This window comes from Myotis davidii, unplaced genomic scaffold, assembly GCF_000327345.1.
Source record: "Myotis davidii unplaced genomic scaffold, ASM32734v1 scaffold330, whole genome shotgun sequence".
Classification (NCBI taxonomy): Eukaryota; Metazoa; Chordata; class Mammalia; order Chiroptera; family Vespertilionidae; genus Myotis; species Myotis davidii.
This window is the reverse complement of record NW_006283770.1, coordinates 7728299-7753670: the sequence shown is the minus strand read 5'-3', so window position 1 is coordinate 7753670 and position 25372 is coordinate 7728299. Positions and strand designations below refer to the sequence as shown.

The window sequence follows — 25372 nt, the reverse complement described above, 5'->3', positions numbered from 1 at the left end:
AACCATGCTGGTTACTCTAGTGCAGGGGTCCTCAAACTTTTAAAACAGGGGGCCAGTTCACTGTCCCTCAGACTGTTGGAGGACCGGACTATAATTTAAAAAAAAAAAAACTATGAACAAATTCCTATGCACACTGCACATATCTTATTTTGAAGTAAAAAAACAAAATGGGAACAAATATAATATTTGTATTTGCAGGTGGCCCGCAGGCCGTAGTTTGAGAATCCCTGCTCTAGTGGATTTGTTTTTTAGCACTTCTCTGTCCTTGAAAATTTTCATGAAGTAATCATGTATTATTTTGATAGGGGGCAAAAGTATTTAGAAGGTTATAGAAAAAATGTGGTAACAGAAAATTGACTGAATCTCCTAACAAACTATTCCTTATTTGATGCTGACCTAAAGCCAAACCAGGGAAGGTCGGGTCAAGGTGAGGTCAAGTTGCTCTGAGCCTGGTAGTGCCCTATGATGCTCAGTTTCTCCTTCCCTCCCCCCATTTTTGGTTTCATAGCAGCCAGCTATGTAATTCATCTTTTCTTTCCTTTTTTAAAAATAGTTCATGGATCCTCGCTCTCCTTGGTTTCCAGTACATCGTCCATTTATTCAACAGTGAGTATAAATCCATGCTGTGTAGCTATGATCATACGAGCTGGGGTTCCTTTATCAAATATGTCAAGGATAAAATATCAGCATTTTTCCTGGAGAGAGTATTTCCGTTATAAGGGAAACAATTAATTAGGGAACAAGATTTAAAATTCACAAACAGCTATTGACTATAACGTACCAATCAATAAATCAGGAATCGGCTGCTTTGTTAGTGGCATTGTGCTGTGCGTGGTGACGAGTTAGAATGTGTGGGAAGCCTTAGCCACCTGCTGGTAGAATTTGAAAAGAAAGGCCTTGAACAGTATATTGATCTACCTGCCTCGGTTTCTTTATCTGTAAAATAGAAAGAAGAACTGTCCCTACTTTCTGGAGTTGTAATGAGGATTAAATGTTCTGAAGATTATGTTTTGCTACAATATAAATTCCTTGAGGACAATAAATTTTTCTGTTTTTATTCCTGGTGCCCAATAGGTGTTCAAAAAATAGGCTTCCATAAAATAAGAAAATGCATGTAAAGCAATAAATACAATGTATAGAGCACAGAGTAAGCACTCCTACATGTTCACCATCAATGAGAGTGTTAGTGACGGAAGCCAAATGTAATCAAATATGGTGCTAGATTGGTTCTGTTCTGTGGTGCTTACTTTTTATAGCCATGCACATAAATATTTGGGAATTCCTATAGGGAAAAAATATTTTCTTAATTGAGAATTGACAATTCTTTAGCCCTTAATTCTGTGGAGGACAGGTGTGCTGGTTTTTGTTTGTTTGTTTGCTTAATAATTCTATGCTTGGTAATGCTAGATTTCTGGGCTACAGAGCAAGACAAACTATATATAGCCCCTTGTAAGTAAAAGGCCATCTCAGAATCAAAGAGACCGCGGCCCGACTGTTCTTTCTTAGGCCTATGGCAAGCAAAGACTTCTGTGGTTGTTGACATGGTTTGATTCGAAGGAACTAGAGATACTCTCTTCTGCTCCTACCCACCTCACCCCTCCAACTCCAAAGTACCTCTTTTCTTCAGCTGATCGTCTTGTCTGAAGTTTCACCACAGAGTCCCGGCTTTCAGTTTACAGGCTTTCTATATAGTAATGTTGGGAAGGGTTGTTTACGCCATCACCTACTAGGAAAGCCTAGGGATGGCCTTCCAACTGCCAGGCAGTGCAAACACTAAGTCTTTGTTCTACTATGAACCTTTGGGTCCAATCCCAACTCTACCACTTACCAGCTGTGACCATGGGTAGATTATTTAACCTCTTTGTGCCTAATTTTCCTCATCTGCCAAACAGGAGGTGATAGTATTACTACCTACTCCAAGGGTTAGGGAAGCTTCTTTCGTGGGCCCCTTGGGAATCCAGGGAGAGGGAAAGGAAGGTTCCACCTGCAGCGGGGTCCCCTGGTGGGAGGAGGGAGGTCGTTTTGTTCTCCCACTGGCACAGCCGTGTCCCCTCAGACATGGGGCCCAGCATGGAAGGTTCTGCCAGTAAGAGGACCCACAGGCTTCACCTTTATTCCTCGGTGTCATAGGTAACTGGGAAACTCGAGGTGGGGCAGCAGGAAGGTAAAGGTCACATTTATCCTTATAATCTGGGATGTCCACAGGCTGGCTGACAGGGGCTCCTGGCCTCCCTTAACTCTAGGCGTCTTCCTGTCTGCAGTGCCCTGGGGAGATGAGAGGGAGGATAAACTGGGGCAGAGTTAACTTACGTGCAGGCCTCCCTACTCCCAGGTGGGGTTTGCCAGGTAAAATACAGAGCGCCCAGTTAAATTTGAAATTCAGGTGAACAACAAACAATTTTTTAGTATAAGTATGTCCCAAGATTACATGAGGCATATTTAAACTAAAAATAATAATAATAATTAACAATAATAATAGTCATAGAATTTAACTGGTTGTCTGATATTTTATTTGTTAAATCGGGCAAACCCTGCCCTGGCTCATCCCCTTCTCACCGCACCCTGTTCTGAGCCCCTGACCCTGTCACTGTCTCCACATGGGGACAGAGGCTCCTCACAACAATGGGGGTGTTCCAGTTCATCCTAATTTCTTAAAATAATATGCCGTTTGTTTTTGGCCTTTTCAGATAGTCAAATTAATCGAACCAGTTTAGCCAGAAAAATACCCCAGGAAAGAAACGAATAAATCTTCCAGACTGCTGGGCTCATCCAAATGCGGTCCCCACAGGCTGGACTGCGCAGCTCTTTGCTCCTCCGATTAGATTTGATCCTCTAATCTCCCTGTGTTTTCTTTACAGCCAGAAGAAAAATGCCAGTCAGAGGTAAGGAGCAGTTTGCTGGTTGGATTCCCACTTTCACTGCCATCAGTTCTCTTACCCAGCTCAACCTGGAAATGGACTCCCAAAGCAAGTAACCCCGTCCCTTGTCCCCTTTAGATTCGCAAACTGCGGCGGGAGCTGGATGCCTCCCAGGAAAAGGTTTCCGCTTTGACCACCCAGCTGACAGCAAATGTGAGTATAGACACAGGGCTGCAGCCATCGGGAGGGGAGGTGGCCCCTGCCCCCTTCTGAGCATTACCTAAAGGCCTCCTGCCCCGGAGCACCATGGAACCAGTGTGGTGTAATGAATAGGATGCAGGCTTTAGCATCATGGGTGTGAATGTCGGCGCTGACACTTGGAGGCTCTGTGCTTTGGGAAAATTCTTTACTCTCTGAGCTTGGATTTGCTATTCTGAATGATGGGTGACGATAATACCTCTCAGGGTGGTCATGTGACCAGTACCTGGGATATATTAAGTGGTCAGAAATGTTCATTTTTCTTCCCTTCCTCTTTCTGAAAATTCTCATCTAAGGAAAAGAAGGTGGAGGGATCTAAGGCTCCCAAGTAAATAGCTGACTGCTCTGTAATTATAACATACACAATTACGTGTTCAGGGGGCACTGCCAACCAGCATTCAATTCAACAATTGTTTAAGTGCCAACTATGCCCCAGGCACTGTGGGTTCAACAGCAAAGCAAGCAAGTCACTGTCATCTCAGTGTTCTTTGTCTGGTACAGCAGAAAGACAAAACACTTTTGCTAAGACATGATAAGTGTTATGATTGAGATAAAGAGAAAAGGTTGTGGGAATATGTGGGAGAAGCACCTAACGCATTCTCTGTGGGGTAGGAGGAGATCCAGGAAGGCTTCCTGGAGGAGGTGACATCTGATGGATACTGTATAGGGGAGGGTGCATGGGGAGGACAGCATACTAGCCATTATGCTGAAAGAATAATTTGTGCAAAAGCCCAAGGTGAAAGAGCTTGGTGCATTTGGAGATTATACAAGTTGTTTTGTGTAATTAGAATCTATGTCTTGGATAGGGGGAAGAGGCAGGTGGAGGGGAGAAAAAGGGGGGAAGGAAGGAGGCATCAATGAAAGGCAATGGCCAGGGCACATCACAAAGGCTCTCAGCTGTTAGTGGAGCCTTCTCAGTGAGTTCTAAGCAGAGCTGTGAGGTGGTCAGGTTTGCTCCCAGAAAACTTCTCTATATGGGGTTATAGAATTATGGGAGTTAGAAATCTCCTACCCCATCAGACCAGTCTGTACAGGACTCCTGCTGCAGGGCTGAAGCTCAGAAGGCAGAGCCTGAGGTTTGGAAGGTACTGCGATGCCTCTGGGGCCAGACTTCCTACCCAGGAATGCACAGCCCAGCCTGAGACCACAAATACATGTGTACACGCCGGTCAGAAAGCAACCTGCATGACCCCATGGCATGCCATTAAGTAAAAAGTAGTTTCAAAAGGTTGTCTTCCTTGGACCAAGATGCTGAGTCAGTACCCGGAATTAATATTTAGCTAGAGTTTTAGCCCAGGTAATTCCTGGCTCGAGCCTGAGGCTGCTCAAGGAAACTATTTCTCTTTAAAATCTGCACGTGGTGCCTCACACAGTGCTGGGCCTTGATTACAAGCTCAGTATTTGGTGATTGTGGTCACTTATGCTCTTTTTTTTTTTTTTTCTCTCTTACATTTCTAGAAATCTTCAATTTTCTTTCAAAACCCTAACATACTAGGCCATTGTGTGCTTTGTAATCCTTCTTTATCTTTTTTACATCATCCACCATGAGTAATGCTTTCAAAAGAACTTCGGAAATTGATGTGAGATCTGGGTTTTGAGGCTTAGATCCTATTCAGAAAAACAGCAGAGGTCTTTTTCTGAGGGTGGACTCTTTATGTGGGTCACCATTTGAATCCAGAACCGACCTCTGACCCAGTAAGCCAGGATCTTCTGGTATAATCCAAATATGTGAGATTTAACAGCAGCCCCCCTCCTAATTTCAGAACTGCTCCCTTAGGTAAGAATTACAGCTGTCAATTACTGACCCTTAATCATCAAAAGATAGTAATCCTATATAATAAAAGGGTAATGTGCAAATTGTCCCCTCAACTGGGAGTTCAACCAGGAGACAGGGCTGGCCCACCAATCGTCCAGGGCCCCTCCCCTGGCCGGCCCCACCCCTGATCCCCACCCCCACCCCAATCGGGGGTGGGGCTGGCTGGACCTCACCTGTGCACAAACTCATGCACCAGGCCTCTAGTTTACTTATAATGAACTTGGGTTCACTCTTCCAATGACCTCATGCTCCACGGGACCTTGCTTTGGGCCACTGGGACCCTGCTCTCTGTTTCAGAGGAGTCAGCATGAGAGCCCTGACATTACTATTATTCTAAAAGTGTGTGTTGCTCCTCGCAAGGCCAGTGAATCCAGTATTGTTTTAAAGTAAATATTTAGCCTTACCACACACCACCAGGGTGTTTTATTGTCTGCCATCTCTCCCACAGGCCAAACTGTGTTTGTTTTTCTAGGACAAACTACTCAGAGCCACCTTCTCGGGTGTTTTTATACCATTTGTGTTTGTTTTCCCGGGAATGTGAGACGGTGCTGGATGAGAAGGCCTGAACCAGGCTCGCAACAACCTCAGCCCGTATTTTCATAGTTGCGTTCATGACACAAAGTCGGTCCTTTCGTTCCCCAGCAAAACACAGTCCTCTGGTTCCTCAGAGCAAATGCGGTTTCTTCCTGAGCTTTGCAGAAACACTTTCTCTCTGGCAGTCTTCATGGGGTCAGGTTTTGGTTTTTATTGGATAGGAGATATAAATGCCCATGAATAGAATCATGGGTGGCAATCAAACAAAGTTTTGAAATAAATGGAAATCCAGTCATTTAAATGTGATCTTGCCATTCTTTTGAAATGCATGGATAACACTCATTTTCTTTTTACTAGTACATCCATGTCCTGGACGGCTTCCTTCATCCACTATGTGACTGTCTTGAATTAAATTGGCTTTGGTTTTGCCACATTCTCCAGGGCAAACTAATGTAGATCTCTTTATTTTAAAATGCAAAGGCATTTTCTTGGTTTTTAAGAGAAAGAGCATATAATCAGAAAGAAACTGGCTAGTCCAGTTAGCATTTCTATTACCAATAGTTCTGCTCCCTGCCAGACCCTATGGCTGTTGGAAAAAAGACTCAGTGGTGATCTTAGAGACGATCTTATCTCCCACCATGGTTTTCGCTTGATGAGGTCTGGTGATAGAGGCCTGTGACTCACTCCTCAAATCTCTCCTCCTTAAATAGCAGTGTCCACAGGCCCTCCGCCCAGCCCAGGGCAATGGCTCTTCCCCAACAAAGTTATATCCAGCTCTTACTCTTCACTGTGTGCACCCATCTTTTCTTCTAGAATTTTCCAACATGATCAAGTCTTAACTTCTCCCAAGACTCTCAAGTATCCTCCTCATTCCTCTTATAACCGTCTGTGTGTCCACCCACCCCTCTCCGAGGACCCTTTATTGATCTCCCTATTCCTATGTTCTTATAGCATTTTTTGTCATTTTCTCATTCCCAGGCCTCTTCCTTTCTCGCTCCCCAGTATCCATTCATTCCTGTGTTTCACACTTCCTTAATAGTTTATAGACCATTTTCACTTACATTGTTTCATTTAATGCTCATAATAACACTGGGAAGAAAATATAGCTCCCATTTTATGGATGAATAAACTGAGGCCAATGGAATTACATGACTTGTCCATTCTTTATTCTTGGTTTTAACAATATTATCAGGATACTCAGTCAGCCAGTCAGTGTATCACCTGCTGCTCTGTGGAAAAGGGAAGAAGGTTTGGTGTTGGAACACAAAGTCGCATCTTCCCCTTGAAGAGGGTTGCGGAGAAGGGGGACGATAGGAAAACATCACATTTCTCATTTCTAACATACACTTTTTTTAAAACATTTTAACATCTTTGAAAATTGGATGCATATTTTAATTATAATTGGTAGCATTTTTAAGACTGTCTTAGTAATATAGAAAATAATGATGCAACTGATGCCATTATATTCCTCTAATTGAGGTATATAAGAGTGCAGGGGAGCTCAGAAGAAGGGCATAATTCCCTGGGGGAACAGGGGAAGGGCTCTGTAACGAAGGAGGTAGCAGATGGGCCTTTCTGTGGCTTTTTATTAACGAAGATTATAACGGGCAAAATATGCCAACCACTTTGTCCATTCATTCTGCAAACATGCTCAGTGTGAGCCTCTGCGGTGAGCTTGGTGTTTGATGAACAGAAGGTTGTCCTGCTGTGTAGAGACGTGAAGCAGCAGTCACAAGAGCATGTGTATTTTTGACTGTGATACTACAGTCCATTGTGCTTTTGAGATTGAGTCTGAGGGAACCAACCCCATCGGGGGTGTCATGACAGCGTGAGCTGAGATCTCTTGAGAAGGATATGCAAAACTTAGTTAGCCGGGGAGGCAGTGGGGGTAGAGCATCCCAGGCAGAGGGCAAAGCATGGATAAAGGCCCTGAGGTGGGAAGAACCATGAGGCGTTTGAGACACAAAAGCTAGAATAACTGTATCCCAAAGGGTACTGGGCAGTGGGGCTCAATAGGCTGAAGAATTGGGCAGGGGATAACTCATGTGGCCCTCTGAGCGTTTCAGTCTGTAAGACTGGCACTGTTTAGGCACACTCACCTTATAAGGTAATGTAACAGGGCTGTGTCTCTCCCTCCAGGCTCACCTTGTGGCAGCCTTTGAACAGAGTCTTGGAAACATGACAATCAGGCTCCAGAGTTTGACCATGACGGCTGAGCAGAAGGTAAAGCAGAAAAGATGCTTTTTCCCCCTCCCTGCTTGGAGTGAACAACACACCTAAAAATAGTATTCTCTTTCATTCTGGATAATTGTATAGATTTTAGTGTCCTTCTTTAATTGTTAAAGAGTAGGCATGTTGAGTGAAAATATGAGCTAGATGGAGAGGTGGTACATGTATCAGGGACAGATTTTCATGGTCCTATTACTGCTGGTTTCGTGGCTCAGATACCTGTGCTGAAAACTGGCCCAACCTCCTGTTTGAGACAAAGGTTTTTTTAGAACTCCTGTATTCCCTATCATCCTCTGTTGAAACTTGCACTTCAGTTGAACTCTATACAGTGAATGATTTTTTAATATATTTTTTATTGATTTCAGAGAGGAAGGGAGGGAAGAAAGAGAGAAACATCAATGAAGAGAGAGAATTATTGATTGGCTGCCTCCTTCATAACCCACACTGGGGATCGAGCCCGCAACCCAGGCATGTGCCCTTGACCAGAATAGAACCTGGGAACCTTCAGTCTGCAGGCCGATGTTCTATCCACTGAGCCAAACCAGCTAAGGCTACAGAGAATGATCTTAGAACAAGCAGTATTTTTTTCTCTACTCCTCAGGATTCCGAACTGAATGAGTTAAGAAAAACCATTGAGTTGCTAAAGAAACAGAATGCAGCTGCTCAGGCTGCCATTAATGGAGTAATTAACACTCCGGAGCTCAACTGCAAAGGTACGTACAGAAACACTGCCTGCCTGCCCCTAGGAGCCCTCCCCTAACAGTGAGTACTGCAGCTCTCTACCCGAGGCTGGGTGTCGTGTCCGTGGACAGGTCCTGGGAGGCAGATACTTCATCAGGTGACTTTTGCCCTCTGGGGAGGTAGCTGTTCCATCTTCGTCCTCTTTTCTGATGTATCTCAAAAATGGGAGAAAATGTATTTCTTTTGGCAAAGTGTCACAATATTTCATAGCCCTTATCTTCACTAATGCTTTGATGTTTTCATACTGATGTGGGACAACCTGAAATGAGTTCATCTCATGTTTGTCCAGGAAAATATTTCTGAGTGAATTGCTTTGTCTGTGTGTCTCCTAGTTGGAGGGCAATGTGGACGTGAGGATGAGTTCCCTCCTGCAGTAATGGCATTAACAGTAATAGGAGAAGTCATAGTGAAGGCGAACATTTATGGACCACTCACTGTGTTCTGAGCATTGTGCTCAGTGCTTCAGTTATATATGAATGATCTCATTTTTTTTCCACAACCCATATGAGTGCTACCCTGGTCCTCTCCATATGGTGCTGATGGGAACACTGTTTCAGAGACGAGAGGTGATCCTGGAGTAGTTAGAAGCAGAAGTGGGACTAGACCCGTCTGTCTGACTCTGAAACGGTGCTCTTAAAAACCAGGCTGCAGGTGTAGTTCTGTGCTCAAGAGGAAAACTGTCTGCAGACTTAATTTTGGAATCACTGACACTTCAGGCAATGGTATTCCTGGTACCACTGGTGTTTCAGACATCAGGCTTCCTGAGAACTTCATGATAGAGTTGATATGGGAAGGTTAGGAGGAGCTGGCCAGGCAGAGTGGAGGGAAAAGAGCATTCCAGGAAGAGGGAATAGCGTATGGAACGTCCCTGAGAGGAAAGGAGGCTAGTGCAGTGAGCAGAGAAGCGCTAAAAACATAGGTGACTACCGCTGCAATTCACAAACTCATTCCTATGCCTGTCTAAAGCATAATAGAGCTGGTGTTGGGGGGATTCTCTCTGAGCCTCCCCATATTTATGTAAAGTGGAGAGAGCGTATGCCCCCGTTCAATTGACCAAACAGTATAGCACCTACCTGCTCAAGGGCCTTAATACTATCCATGAGGAAAAGAAGGTGATGTCTAACAGGAATCACCTAGTGGTCCTCAGGTGTGTGGATTTCGGTGTGAGGTTATTCCCTGGGACAAAGGAATGGGCTCGAGGCAGCAGCTGCTGATATCCCACCTTGGGTCTGCAGGAAATGGTACCTCCCAGTCTGCAGACCTCCGCATCCGCAGGCAGCACTCCTCCGACAGCGTGTCCAGCATCAATAGCGCCACCAGCCACTCCAGCGTGGGCAGCAACATAGAAAGCGATTCAAAGAAAAAGAAGAGAAAGAATTGGGTGAGTGTACATCCAAAGACTCTCATGCACTGACTACCAGAGCCAGTCTCAACCCAGGCTTGCTCTTAACTTCAGAACGTCGACCTTTGGGAGTAGAGCCAAAGGAGTGGTTTGTGGATAGGTTTCTACTAAAATCAATGTTGTGCTCAGCCAAACACTAGGATTTACGAAATCACCACCACCTTGTAGTCTTACTGTGTTCATGAGACTTTATGTGAAGTACTCACCTCTCATTTCATATGTGTCATTTCTTCCTCATCACGTGTTGGCCAGAAACCTGCAGGTACTAGAGCAAATTTACTCTTAAGTGGTTTCTTAGTTCCAATGTATTTTTGGAGTGTTATCACTAATTATCCATTGTTAATCATAATCCTTATCTATTTATTTACACAATCGCCCATGGTAGCCTTAAACCACCCTTCTCTTTGAGAAATTTTGACCATGGCCTGTAAGTGAAAGTTGCATAACAGTGATGTTAGCAGTAAGTGAACAGTTCTGATCTTGGGGTTTATACCTCAAAATGTCAAATATAATAGAAGGGTCCCCATGCAGTGATTCTCCGTGTTTCCACGACCCCAATGAGCTCCTTGACTGTCTATACAGAGGCATCTTGGACAGTTTCTCCCATTCTCCTGGGGAGGTCCCACTCTGCTCTCCCGACTCAGTCTTTAGTTCTGCTGTTGAGGCAGCAGAGTTCCTGTCTTCAGCCCAAGTTGACCTGACATTGGCCAGTACTCAGAGGGCCCCATCTGTCCATGCTGACATCATCGTGTTTTCACAGTAGCTTTGGTGTCCTCATTCACTCCATACACTTCTCACTCATTTTGTGTCATCTTGGATGGTTGGCAAGGTCTAGGAATAGAATAGTTAAAGATTTAATCACTTTGGTTACTGATGACTTGTGCTGCAAGCTAAAAGGCTGGTTTAGTGTGGTCCTCTCATCATTCTGATAGAATTTTTTTTAAAGTTACTAATAGCTTTTGGTCAACTCATTTGTTATGAGTTAAACAAATAGAAGTAGTTCATGTTGCTGTTTCCAATATGCTATTGAGAAATATGGTCTGATTTGATTATCAAAGTGGTGAGAGAGGATTCTTTTCTATGAAAAATCTTGACTACTCGTTTTCTTCAGTTTAAGAAATAAAACTTATTTATTTTGCTTTAAAAGTTATTACTCTTGGTTATCATTGCAATTGAGGAGGATGGATAATTTGCATCCTCAGATAATCCCCGAGCTTAACTCTGTCTAAATTTTGTAATCTCCTCTTCCACCTGGCATTTCACCAGAGGTAGAGGCAAAGGTTTAGGTTGATGGCTTATGTGCCAAATCCTTCTGCTTTCATAACTACTCTCTGGAAATATGACCAGAAGTGAGAATAAGAGGGGAATGGGATGTCGATTCACCCCCATTAATTGTTTCAGAATGGCCCATTTCTGAATTTCTCAATGACCAAGAAAGCCCCCAGACTATGTTTTCAGAAGGAAAGAGGACTTTCTGAAATGGAGATTACTTTTTAAAAGATCTTATTTTGGAGCCTAGAAAATTACATGCTTACCATGGCTCTCAGAGAAAACATTGCACTTTAATTCCTTATGTTCCCATTAGAATTCTCAGATCCACCTCGTGGTTTGGAGAATTTGTGATATGCCAGCTTATTTTTTCCAATATGGTTAATAAATTTCTTTAAAATATCCATTTTTAGTAACACAGTGGGATATCTAATTCCCTGCTTATTATGTTATCTCATGTATATATAAGGACAGCAGGAGCTCCTAAGTATATACATCAGAGAGATATACAGCCATGTTGGGACCAGTGCAGTAATACAGCTACCCTTTGTTGCTGAGGGAAAAGAAAAGACATGCCCCCCAGAAAAATTAAGGCGTTAGAGAGATGACTAATGAGAGACGAAATGACGATCAGCACAAAAAGGTGGGGGCAGTCATTTCAACCAGACAGAGAAGCTGGAAGAACTCGGATTGTAGGGACTTCCAGACTCGCTATCCTTTTCCTTGCATAATGGAGGAAGGTGCCCCTTATGCTTTGAAAGATTTGTGATCTTACTGGAAACCTCCTCTGTGTGTGGTGTTTATAATTAGCCATGTCGCGTCTGAAAAGTCCAAAGCTTTCCCTGTCACTGGCTTTCTCTGTTAAAAATTGTCTTTTTTCCTTCCCCTCCCCCATTTTTTGCTTGCATTTTCTCTGGCAGGTCAATGAGGTAAGCAAGACTGTTAATATCAGATACCAAGCTAACCCATCCATTGATATGACTAACCTCATCCGCATCCGTCACCATGTCTGAGCATCCTGCTTCGTTGCTGTGTAACCTCATCCTCCCGACATCACCTGCTGAGCCAGGCTCTGTCTTGCTGTTGGCATCTAGTCTTGACCTGAGAGTAGGCATGGAATGTTACCCACAGGGCCAGTCCTTCGAGCTGTCCACACCAGATAACTCTTCTTCCCCTAATGCACTGATTGGAGAGAGCTGTTGGGAACCTTTTTCATAGTGGGAGGAAAACGTGGGAGAACTAATTGCTCTTTGGTCTGCATGTCCCCGTTTTGCATAGGCCTGAGTGTTGGCTGCGGCCCCTGCCAGGCTAACGGTCTTGTCTATTCAGTTACGCAGCTCCTTCAAGCAAGCGTTCGGGAAGAAGAAGTCCCCCAAGTCGGCGTCCTCTCATTCAGACATCGAGGAGATGACGGACTCTTCTTTGCCTTCCTCACCAAAGTTACCGCACAACGGCTCCTCGGGTTCCACGCCACTGCTCAGGACCTCCCACTCCAACTCCCTGTAAGTCTGTCCGTCGGAGTCAGATGATGTCTTTGGCCCTTAGGAACCTTCTCAAATAGGAGTGACTGGCAGACTTGCTGTGATACCTCTGCTCCTTGGGATCCTTGATGTCTTGCCTTCATAGGACTAGGCATGTCCCTTCAGTGATTTAAGACTGGAGAGGCTGAAAGAGAAAAGAAACAGGTTTTTGTTCTGGTGGCCACATCACTGTGGGCAATTAGTAGGCTGGCCTTGGGTGAGTTGTTTAATATCACTTTGTTTCCATTTCTTTATCAAATTGGGGTAATAGTTGTCTACTCACTCTAAGGATTGAACAAGACAAATGGATATAAAAGAGCTACAACCATCTTGCTGTGATGAGGAGATGGTGTTATAAGCATTGGCAGTGTTAACTGAAGTTCTGGTTCTTTAGGGTGACACGGCTTAGCGTGATTACCCTTTTCTTCTTTGATCATAATTTGGTGTTGACTCTCGGAGGTCAGCACTCAGAAATTGGAAGTTTAAAAAAATGGAGAGGTTCAGTGGCAATTCTCTTTACCAAAGGATCTATATTTTGTAAAATGACTCATCACCCTGAACTCCCCTCGTAAGTTTAAAATGAGTGCATTTGTTCAGAGCTCTTTGGGAAAACAGCTGATTCTGTTAAGTGAGACACGTGTCTGCTCGCTTGGCCTTGGTTTAGGCCAGTGATGGCGAACCTATGACACGCGAACTCATTTTTTTGGTTGATTTTTCTTTGTTAAATGGCATTTAAATATATAAAGTAAATATCAAAAATATATAAGTCCTTGTTTTACTATAGTTGCAAATATCAAAAAATTTCTATATGTGACACGGCACCAGAGTTAAGTTAGGGTTTTTCAAAATGCTGACACGCCGAGCTCAAAAGGTTCGCCATCACTGGTTTAGGCACTGTTCCACTTGGTGACTGGTTACATAGAAGGGACTAGTCATCTGCTCTCGCCCAGCCAGCCTCCCATGATTTCCCCTGAGCACCCACTGGTCATAGTCCATCTAAAAACATCCTGTGCCCCATCTAAAAGCATAGGCCCAGATGCTAGGGGCTAGAACAAGTCAGGTATGGCATGGGACAGAGCCAGGTGGGAGACCCAGGTATCCCCTTAGAAGGTGGCCCAACTGGCTTCCTGCAGCAGTGAGAAAGATGCCCCTGCCCCTTGGGGCTGACTTTTGTTAGAGACCCGGTCAGGAGAGAAAGAATTGAATGAAGCTCAGGTAGTCTGCAAGAACAGTTGTCCACAAGATGAGACAGTGCCTGGAATGGCCACTGAACTGGATGGAGACACCTTAGTTTCTTCATTGGTGAAAACGGGATTCGTTACATCTACCTCACTGGATTCTTGTGGGGGCCAAGTCAGACACAAGGAGCCTATGGTGGAAACAGGCCTGGGGGTCTGAAAAACAGGGGGATGGCGAGCGTGGCTGCCACATGATGGGCAGGGAACCAAGGCCACAGACGTAGGTGGGGCCTCTTGCATGTGAGGCTTTGAAGTTTGCATCTGATTTCATATGATGGGTAGATGGTGGAGAGTTTTAAGCAAGAACATGAGATCTGAAATAGTGCCTTGCAAAGATCAGTCTCTGCTTTGTGAATAAGGAATATATAGGGGGCAAGAGTGGAGGAAGGGAGATCACATAAGAGGCTGAGAGTGCACTCCCCCTCGTCCACTTCCTCTCCTGTGAACTCTCCAGTCACCCTCCCCACCGCTAGCCTGTGCCCTCTGCTGGTGCACTTTTCCCCAAGAGACTCCTTTCCTGCAGATGTCTGCTCAGTGTTATCATAAGGCCTTGCCTATGCACCTTGCAAAAAACAATACCCCCGCCACCATCCCCTCTCCCCGCTCCCATTTCATTTATTACCATTGCAAATATCACCAACCTGTTATGTACTTTCTTCTTGGTTATCTTGCTTTGTCTCCCACCATCCCTCCACCACCACCCAAAAATCTACAGGCTAAGCTCCATGGTTGGTTTTGCAGACATTCAAATATTATGTGGAATGAATGCGTGACTAATGCTAGTGGGAGTCCTGGGTGGATTTAGAATATATTCTGGAAGAGGAGTTAGAAGCACATGGAGATGTTTGAGATGCCCAGGAGATAGTCACCTGGAGATGTCAACCAGTCGAGAGTTCGTGGAGGTATAGACGCGGGAGATGTAGGCTCATCGCTGGTGTTGAAAGCTGGGAAACTGGAGGGATTCTCCAAGGGGTTGAATGGAGATGGAGAAGAGCAGAACCAGGGCTGAGCTCTGGGTCACTGACATTTGAAGAAGAGAAAGTAGAGCAGCCAGTGAGGTGGGAGAAAACCCAGGATCAGAGAGAAGTTGTTTGGAAGCAGGAGCACTAACTGGGTCCAGTGCTGCTGGGCGGCCAATAAGATGAAGGCGAGTGGCAATGATGCCCTCGGCCCTGCAGGGCCCCCAGACCATCTGGAGAACTCGCGCTCCAGACCACTTTCCCACAGGATTGGGCGGGGCAGACAGCTCTCCAGCGCTTTCGGACACCCCACAGCATCCAGGCACAAGGAGAGGTTTGTTTGTTTTGTTTACTTTTCCAAAGGCTGGGCGAGAGCAAATGCTTTCTCCAACCTTGAAAGGTTTGTAAGAATGTGCAAATCTAGACATGAGAGGGGGTTCAAAGAAGAAACCAAACGCGGAGGAGTTGGCACTCAGCAAAGGCCCTACCCCGTGGGCAACAGGAATGGCGCTGTGGGAAGGCAGTTTCCCACACTCGAGGCATTTAAAATTGGGCTTGCCAACAGCCTGCCTTCCGGACAAGACAGCGGGAATGTGCTGGAACAACGTGTGGAAAAAATATACATCTGGTAGCTTCAGGAAGTGGTTCCTGAAGTGAACTAACTTGTACTGAGTGCCTGCTGAGTGCCGGGAGTGACCCCACGGCGCTAGTGTGAAAAGGAACCGAGGCGGCAGGGCTCCACCTCGAGCAGTAGGGACAGGGGCCGCTCTCGGAGCTGCTGCAGACCTTGTTTTCACCATCATCTCTGTGTTGCAGGCCATCGCTCCATGTGGCCTTGCAGTGTGTGTATCTGAGAACCAGCCCGTGTGGAGGGAGCATGGGAGGGCCTGGTGCAGACCTTCACTTTGGTTTGCTGCCCTTTGCAGAATCGTTGGCCGAGCTTCGCAGTTACCCAGGCTCTATATTCCACAGAGTCGGGTGGGTGCTGAGGAATGACTGTGCCTCTTGCTGGGACAGCTTTCTAGGGAAAAGGTACAGACCACGTGGAGGAGACTGGAGCAGAGTGCCTGGCTGTGGGTACAGGTGGACCAGACTGACCCAGTGTGAACCAAGGCCGACTGCTCTCTGCCCTGAATGGGAGCCTTCGAGATCTGTGCATGGTCTGGCTGAGACCAGTGTCGCAGTGGAGTTGAGTTCAGACTTTATACCCCATTTGCATTGAAAACTATAGTTCCCCGTGCAAAACTCCCAAACCAAAAAAAAAAAAGAAGAAGAAGGAAAAATAAAAGCATGACTATAGTTAAGTCTTACTTATAAACCCCAGCTATTCACAGCACAGAGCTTAGGTGGGAAGCGATGGTCTGAATTCTAAAGATATTTTTGTCTCTCTAGCCCCATTAGTCCCAAATCTGTTGGCCCTGAGTCTCTCGTAGGGAATAATTATAACATTTTCAGGAGTTCTTTGGAGGTTTCAGTAGATTTAGAAGCGGAGAAGTTTCCTTGGCTGCTGACAACGCTTAAAAATGGGAGGTGGTTTTACTCTCTTTGTATCTCTCCAATCAAAATAGTTCAGGGACAGGCCAAGAAACCAGTAACAAAAAGATTTGGCTGTTCAGGTGTTAATTTTCCTTCTAGCCTTTCTGCCCCTGAAGTACAGTTATATCTCTTTAACGATTATAAATGGTTTTTCTTTGGCAATTAGCATGTCCACACCCTCAACCACTCTTACAGGTCAGGTTTTGCTTGGCCCCAGATCCCTTCCCTGTGTTTTATGGACGGGCTGCGGGATTGTTTCTGCAGAGACCACATGTTCCCCATGTCTTTCAGAGATAATCAGCTTCAGCTTTGTAACTGTATGAACTTGGGATTGTTTGGTTTTGTTGGGTTTTTTGTTTTGTTTTCTTCTTCTGTCCAAAAAAGTCAAAGCTTTCTATTCTGGATCGCCCCTCACTCCAAACCCTCTGATCTTTGAAATCAACAGAGCTTGTTTTTAATAGAACCATCTTTTCTAGCATTACAATTCCTCTTGACTTTTATGATCTTCCACTCTGGGATGACTTGCCAGGTATCTGAAGAGCAAACTTAACTAAATCAAATAAGGAGCCCAGCCTAGAAGGACCACCTTTTAAGAAAGAGGGACTCCACAGGGTCCCACCTCCCGTGAAGGGGGTGTATCTGGGAAAGACAGCCACACTGCTGCATACGTTTCAGATGCAGCTTTGACTTCCATGTCACATGGTCCTCTCTGCTCTCTAACCACCTGAGATACTGCTGCTCTTTGCCAGGAGCTTGTTAAGCAGCATTGGGAGCAGGGGAATGGAAGAATGTTGCTCTCCAGACACATAGGGGGGTGGGTTTTAGTGGCTAAAAGAACTAACTCCATCCACTGGTATCTTTCGGTTTCTTCCTTTTTATGGCAAATAAAAATCACCCCTGAGCTGCCTGACCCTGGAGTATCTAATCTTTAAAACAGACAGTTGACCTCGTTTCTCTGAGTGGGTTTAGATCTCAAGGGCCATGTGGTATCATTATAGGGGCCCAGCTGTGTACATATTGGCAGGGGTAGGGAGTCAAACTCGCAAGGTTACTACTCCCCTTTGCTGGCTCTGTTTATCCTCAGATTATTGGAATTTTGCTAAAAGAAACACACAAAACCGTTCTGATTGCCAGAGCTCCACAAAGATAAGAAAGTAGAGAAGCCATAAAATCTGTGAATTTCAGGGGCTTTTGGTATTGTCATCTCCAGGAAGCATGGGGTCGCTGGTTACGGGCATGGGCCAGGGGTCAGTGGAGGCCAGGAAGGAGGTGAACTCAGGGCACCTTTGTCAGTAACATCCCTCTTTCCGTAGCATTTCGGAGTGCATGGATAGTGAGGCAGAGACGGTCATGCAGCTCCGGAATGAGCTGAGAGACAAAGAGATGAAACTGACGGACATCCGCCTTGAAGCCCTCAGCTCTGCACACCAGCTCGACCAACTCCGGGAGGCCATGAACAGGATGCAGGTGAGCACCCAGGAGCACTGATGGAGCCCAAGGCTATCTGGGAAGGATTGGCAGGTGCCTGCTTCCTGCCACACCCCAAGGCCACATCAGAACCTGGTGGCAGCCCTCCGCTCTCCTAGTCTCTTTCTCTTTACAGTCAGTCCCTCCCACATATTGCTAAAAAATATCAGAGAACCCCATCCCTCCTTCGTGTGAGACTTCCAGTGGCTCTGCTGTTGTCTCCTGGGTGAGTCGCAGTCTCCTTCACCTGGCCTTCAAGGCCTTCTACAGGATCTTGTCACTCTCAACCCCCCACTCACCATCACCAACTCTACTCTCCAGACTCTTCTCACCAGCCAGAGGGAGTCAGTCTCTGCCCCCTTTGCATGCCAGGAAGTTCTGTCTTATGGTGTCCCTCCACAGGGATATCTTACTGCACAATCACATGGACCCTTTTCTTAAGGCTCAGCCTGAGGCCTCTTCCTCTGCAAAGCTTTTCCAGGTCCTGTAGGTCTGTTCTTACAACCCTCTCATCTTCTGCCACAGGTTGAAGGCATTTGTGTCTTCTGAGCTATTCTTTTTTGCATCCCTTTTTCTGGGAATGCTTAGCACATAATAGGTTCTTTATAAATATTCACAGAATGAAAGATCTCTGCAGGTTCTTCTAAATGGGACACACACACACACACACACACACACACACCGCCACCCCGGATAGCATATCTGTCAAACCTAGAATTGCTCAAACTTAGGTATGACTCCTTTTCACTTACCACTCAGACTTTGGGAAACATTTCTGAGGCCTTTCAAAGAAAGGCCAGCTCTTTGAAAGGATGGACCCTGCCCTGCCCACAGGTCTGTGTATGCAGCAAAGGCAGCAAACACTGCGGAATCCCTCTGATGGTGTAACTGACTCTGCCTCAGCTGGGCTACCCACTGAATCCCTGCAGGGGACTTCCAAACCCCTCCTCCAGAAAAGGCTTGCTCGCATTCTCTCCACCCAGTCAATGAGCTTCTCTTTTACGCTTTGCAGAGTGAAATAGAGAAGCTGAAAGCTGAGAATGACCGGCTAAAGTCAGAGTCTCAAGGCAGCGGCTGCAGCCGGGCACCCTCCCAGGTGTCCCTCTCGGCCTCCCCGAGGCAGTCCATGGGCCTCTCCCAGCACAGCCTGAACCTCACTGAGTCAACCAGCCTGGGTGAGTGGGTCACAGGGCTGGGGCAGGACAGGCCTGCAGCCCGCACCCAGTCTCTAAGCCAGAGCCCCAAGATAAGCAGCTCAACAGATCAAATGGGGAGGCAGCAGGCGTGCGTGCACTTGGGGTGTGTGTGTGTCTAGGCGTGCGTCTGCTACCCACATGAGCCCAGCCGTTAGACTGCTGTCATGCTTTGCTCCGGCACCTCAAGTGCTCCAAGCCATGAGCTTGGCTCCCCCCGCCCACCATGCTGACTTCTGTTTGATCCATTTTAAGAGGCTGACCTGCGAGTTGAACGCTGCATACAAACCCCACGGCAGCAGCTCCCACTTGGGGCATGGCTTGGCCTGTGATCTTCCGGCCTGCGGGCTGGATTCCAGGCTGGCGCAGTAATTATCGGACATGGTCTGGGTTTTCTCTGTAAGCGTACGGAGGCTGACGCTTTGATTCCTTATCCATGACGCTGCTGTTGCTCTTTTGGTTGAGTCTCCCTCGCACTTCCATTTGGCAAGGTACATCGTCAGCCCGCTGATTCCTTGGTTGGTCCACCGTTGGTTTCTGTGGTTGCATTCTCATTGCGCCCCCTCCCCTCCTCGCCACCCCTACATCCCCCACACCCCGACACCTGGTTTGTCCCGCTGCTGTGCCGACAGGCAGCGGGGGTGTCGGGAGGCCGGCTTTGCTGCCCCATGTGCCTAAGGCTGTTGATGTTTTCCATTCGCAGACATGTTGCTGGATGACACTGGTGAATGCTCGGCTCGGAAGGAAGGAGGCAGGCATGTTAAGATAGTTGTCAGCTTTCAGGAGGAAATGAAGTGGAAGGAGGTTAGTTGGATCCCTTTCCCCGCTCTGCCTGCCTTTCCCCAGGTAGCACTACCTAGCTTAGCGATTTCTTCATCATACCCGATGACCTCAGCACCTAAGGGGATTTGGAAACACTAATGCCTTCCTTAACTAACCAGAATCCCAGCAGCATATTGACACAATTGACGTGAGAGAATAGCCCTGCCCTCTCTCGTTTGGAAAGTCTAATAAAGAGTGGTCCCACCTTCACTTTCACGCAACTCACTAAACACTAACATCACTCAGCAATGGCTTTTCTGGATGTAATATGTCTTCAAAGCTGGGCAAAGGCCGCTAAGCACACTTAGCACAGAAGGTACAGAAGTAAGCTGACTGAGAGCACCAGGTTTACGCAGTTAGAGGCTGTGCTGCAGTGGAGTAGACATCCAGGGACACAGGAGGCGAGTGCAGGGACCACACAGATGGCTGAGGGTGAAGGGTGGGATATCCTGACTCACCAAGGCTGGGGATGTGAATCTGAGTTTTCTGAGTACTTTCGTTCTCTTCCAGAGTCTCAGGAGGCCATGTCCCCAGCAGGGACTATTCTGGGGTAGAAGTGGGGTTGAACATCAACATTGGTTTTTAGCCAGACTAATCGTTCACAGGCCTGTGGCAATGAGGCAGAGACCCCAAGGAAGGTCAGCTCTTTTCCCCCTCGTTCCACAGCCCATTTCAGCTGAAAAAGAAGGGAAGATATCGTAAAGCACCCATTGATTAAATCCAAGTCATGCTGTGAATGACCATCTCACAGATAAGTGGGCCGAGGCTGCATGAGTCGCTAAGTCCCCTTCAGTTTTTTTGTTTGTTAGTTCTTAGCATTCCAGCCAACGTGTCTCTTTTAGTCTCTGAGAGCTGGGGAACCTGTAGTTCCCACCCAAGCAAAGTGTCTGCGGCCAGACCTGCCTTTGCCAGGGGCTCCACTTGGTGCTGGCTCTCTAATGTCAGGGAATTTAAGGGCTGCCAGTGGCTCTCACATCATTTCAGCCCAGAAAGCTCCAATAGCGAACTCCAGTTTCAGAGCCTCACTCACTGGTGGAGTGATGGACTGCCAACGGGGGGAGTTCATTCTTAGAACACATGCAGGTGATAGCTGCGAATGTGTTGTATTCTAGTGATTACCAGCATGAACAGATAGATTTTATGTTTTAGAAAAGTTTGTGAGTCACTTTAAAAAATTGTATGGCTCTGGATCAGCGCAGAAGCCAGATGAGGTTGGTTGACCAGATGTAATTAGCTCCATTTAATAATTGAGAATCCTGAGGCCCAAGCATCACTTACTGAAGGTTACAAAGCAAGCGATGGGGCCAGGTCATCTCGCTGCAGACTGGTGCTCTGTTCTCTGCTGATTGTGCTTAACTGCCAGATACACCCATCCCTGCCCCTGCCACTCACCTAATTCTACGTTCTTATGAGCATGTCAGATATTTTTAAACCCAACAGAATGGAATGTTCTATTAGCTTCTTTGTAATCAATATAATTACTTAGTCTCCACTATGCAGAGCCCTGTGGGCAGAGATTATTTTTCTGTAATTTCCCAGAGTTTTATTAAATTTTTCTCAATTGAGTATGTTTTCACTTTTAATTAAAAGAACAGCAATGCACATTATTTAAGAAACAAAAAGAAAAAATAGAAACATAGTCTATCCTGAGGGAGTTTAAGAGCTAGCAAGACAACAAACTTAATTTACAAATGAGACAGAAATACCTAAAAATAAACAATACAGACAATGCCATTATATAAGTTGTATACAGAATCATTAAAGTAATGTGAGCTCTGAGCCCGGTAAATCAATCATTGAAAGCTTCCTGGAAGAGGTGAGTTTATCATCAACGTTTGGGAAAGGAAAAATGGCAGACAGGAGAGGGGAGAGCATGCCAAGCAAGGGATGTGACCTGTGTACTGGACAAGGTTTGCATTCAGTAGAAGGTTCTAGATTCCAGAAAGGAGAGCCTCCCTCTCTGCCCCACAGATTGCATTTTTAGCAATAGAGCAAGGGAAGGTGTTAAGACTATTGCATTCAGTTTAAATTATACCTGATGTTAAAACAAATAGGACTGGTATTCCCCTCTCGGACCTTTGGTGGAGCTCTGGGACAGTCTTGGTCCTTGCTAACCCGTTTCAGAAAAGGTCCACCTGTTTTTCACCTGCATACGTTTTCTTATCCTTAGGATTCCAGGCCACACATCTTTCTTATTGGCTGCATTGGAGTGAGTGGCAAGACGAAGTGGGATGTGCTCGATGGGGTGGTTAGACGGCTGTTCAAAGTAAGTGTTTCAAGGAGACAGAAGGCTATGGCAGTCTGCCTGAAGCGGGGCCTGGGCTTAGGGAGGGAAGGATGGTTCATGTCCTGAACCCGGCCGTTTCTCAGGCCTGTCCCCTCTCCCACATCCTTATGTTGCTGGGACTTGTCCCCTGGCACTCAAATGATCAGAAGGAAGATGGTAAGTATAGACTGCTGACGAGCCAGACTGTTCCAACGGCCCTTGGCTGTCGCTGGTGAGCCAGAGGGTCATTTCTCCAGCTGTGAGCAATTGTTTGAACCCCTGACAGGGAGCTGCTCATGTCCAAATCTACCTTCACCTTAGACTCGTCCGATTGCATCTGCTTTGGAGTGTGTGTTCATTGGCTGTGGCTAAAACATCAGATTTCCATTCTTTATTTCCGGCGATTTGATCGATTTGCCCACGTCCTTGCCAACACTTTATTCTGTGATTAGTGCTACACGGGACATTAACATCTGGTCAATGGCCAGTGTCAAGGATGTTGGCATAGTTATTTTTGTATTTATTCCAATCACATCATTGGAGTGGGTTTTACCACCAGAGAAATGAGCAAAGAGTACTAAAGTGAGCCTTGAGATTCAGTGTGGTTTGAAGGAAGCTTTCAGCACACTTCTTTCTATTGTCCTGAAGCAAGTCAACAGCCTTAAGTGTTCATTAGTCATGTCCCCTGGGAAGTACTAATGACCCACGTTTTCTGTGCCTGAGACCCTACCAAGCACTTTCCTTACATCACCCCGATTTATTCTCCGGCCTGTAAAGAAGGTTCTATTATTTTCCCATTTAAAGGCGAAGAAGGTTGGGTCACTTGCCCAAAGTCATGGATCTAAAACCAGATTCTCTTGGTCCAGTTGAGTTGGTCTTGCTTCTGACTTAACTAGTTCACTCTGGCCTCTTTCTAGCATCTAGCCCAGCCGTGGGCAAACTACGGCCTGCGGGCCGGATCCGGACCGTTTGAAATGAATAAAACTAAAAAAAAAACGACCATACCCTTTTATGTAATGATGTTTACTTTGAATTTATATTAGTTCACACAAACACTCCACCCATGCTTTTGTTCCGGCCCTCCGGTCCAGTTTAAGAACCCATCGTGGCCCTCGAGTCAAAAAGTTTGCCCACCCCTGGTCTAGACTCAGGTGACATCATACAGAGGAAACTCTGTTCTTTTTTTTTTTTGTTCTTTTTTAAATATATATTTTATTGATTTTTTACAGAGAGGAAGGGAGAGGGATAGAGTTAGAAACATCAATGAGAGAGAAACATCGATCAGCTGCCTCCTGCACACTCCCCACTGGGGATGTGCCTGCAACCAAGGCACATGCCCTTGACCGGAATCGAACCTGGGACCTTTCAGTCCGCAGGCCGACGCTCTATCCACTGAGCCAAACCGGTTAGGGCAGGAAACTCTGTTCTTTGACCAAAGATTGCTCATCATCTTCACAGGCCAGTCCATAGAAATGCGAGTAGGCAGGTGTTTAAGGCCAAGGGCAGCCCAATCCTATTACCTGGGCCAAAACCGTATCTCTGATGACGGGCAATCAGACATCCTTGGGTTAGAAATACAACACATTGGGCTGAGAAGAACGTGTGGGGTGTCACATGTGAGGAAGGAGACCATTGAAGGTAGAGGTCTGTTATTGGGCTTCCACCTTGGCCATCGTCTGGCCATCTCAGAGCCCGCAGCCCATGGCTCTTCGTTCCAAGTTCATGGACCTAAATTAAACCTTTGGGTCACTCACCTAAGAGGGAATTCTCCCAATGAAGGACACATTTTCCCGTTTAAAGCTCCAGGAGCTGCTTTTTTTCTAGCAGCCCTGGGTTCTGCTCCCTTTGTCATCAGGATGGCCTTTGCTCTGAGCCAAAAGCAGGGGCTGGTGGAGAGATTTCTTGTCAGAAATTTCCCAGCACCATTCACAGGTCTCGATGCCTTTGAGACTTGAGCTCAGGAAAAGCAGCCTGACTTTTCCGTGCTCGGTTGACCCAGACTAAACGTTCACAGTGCCCGTGACAGAGGCACCGACGGCGTAGAACGTGAGCCCTCTGCCCTCACTCCACAGCCCATTTCAACTCAGGCTTCAGCTGAGAAAGAAGAGCAGATGATTGTAAATCACCCAATGAAAACATGAGTCATGGGCAGATTTTTAGCCACATCTTTGATGGAGTCTTTGTTTTACTTTTTCCAGGAATACATCATTCACGTCGACCCAGTGAGTCAGCTCGGGCTGAATTCGGACAGTGTGCTGGGCTACAGCATCGGGGAAGTCAAGCGCAGCAACACCTCCGAGACCCCCGAGCTGCTGCCCTGTGGCTACCTGGTGGGAGAGAACACCACCATCTCCGTGACCGTCAAAGGTAACTCCCCGGATGCAGGGGCCGGCGCTTTCAGGAATTGCGTGTGTGTCTCTTCATTTTGTGACTTGGCTCGGCATACTGTGGCCACAATGCTGTTTGTGCATATGGATGTGGGTGGTTGTGTTTTTTCTCCCTTTGACCACAGTTATTCTTACCTAAGCAAGTTAAACCGTCCTTAGCTTTTTCAACCACCATCGGAAACAAATAATTTTAGTTGACTGCTGAAATTATAGAACAAACGTTCCCATTAGCCTGATGAGTCTGAGATGATGGAATCTTAATAACCTTGTGGAAATGGGGCTCCACCAACGCCAAGGAATTACTCTTGCCAGCAAGCCTTGGATGGGGTCCCATCCTACAGATGGGGAAGCCACGCATTGCTGTAGGCTAGAGAGGACTCGCTCTGGGCACCCTGAGCCCACGCACGATGCTGCCGGGGCTTCCGATGGCCTCATCACCCAGAGATGTTGAGCCCCAAGCCAAAGAGTGTTCCATGGAACTCCAGGCCCACAGAGTATTTGGGGGGAGGAGAGGGAATTTCATGTCCAAATAACTCTTGGAAACTGCATCATTATCCCCATCTGGATCTGGGGGGGCAGGGGATGGGAGCGTTCTGATACACTCAAGGCTCTATCCTTTCATGCCCTATCTCTGGGCATTCACAAGGCTGTTTAATCCAGGCTGACACAAATGTATCTGCCTGCAAAACCCCTTTTTCCTATATTTGATGAACCACCTTAAAGAATAGACCAATCAACACGGTACTAAGTGCAACCTGCAGGTTGTCCTGTTTCTTGCTTCCCTCGAGGGCACTGACCTTGCCTGTAGTTTAACAGTGCAGTGTCGGGGGTGTTTGGTGCAAGTTTTGTTTCCCGATGGGTAGGTTTTCCTAAGGTA

General features: G+C 46.3%; 1 protein-coding gene across 6 annotated transcripts in view; it reads left to right on the top strand.

Annotated features, from left to right (window-relative positions):
- The window catches only part of NAV2 (neuron navigator 2), a 153945-nt gene that overhangs the window by 114050 nt on the left and 14523 nt on the right, over positions 1–25372 (top strand). For 4 of the 6 annotated variants that reach the window (XM_006753978.2, XM_006753976.2, XM_006753974.2 and 1 more), the window contains 13 exons: positions 554–606; positions 2859–2882; positions 2997–3071; positions 7606–7689; positions 8297–8408; positions 9672–9817; positions 12028–12036; positions 12437–12609; positions 17674–17827; positions 18840–19002; positions 19724–19824; positions 22013–22108; positions 24307–24475. In XM_006753978.2, the coding sequence (XP_006754041.1) occupies positions 554–606; positions 2859–2882; positions 2997–3071; positions 7606–7689; positions 8297–8408; positions 9672–9817; positions 12028–12036; positions 12437–12609; positions 17674–17827; positions 18840–19002; positions 19724–19824; positions 22013–22108; positions 24307–24475 (1359 nt within the window). The remainder of the gene's footprint in view (positions 1–553; positions 607–2858; positions 2883–2996; positions 3072–7605; positions 7690–8296; positions 8409–9671; positions 9818–12027; positions 12037–12436; positions 12610–17673; positions 17828–18839; positions 19003–19723; positions 19825–22012; positions 22109–24306; positions 24476–25372) is intronic. The other 2 variants (XM_006753977.2, XM_006753975.2) reach the window with 1 other exon arrangement.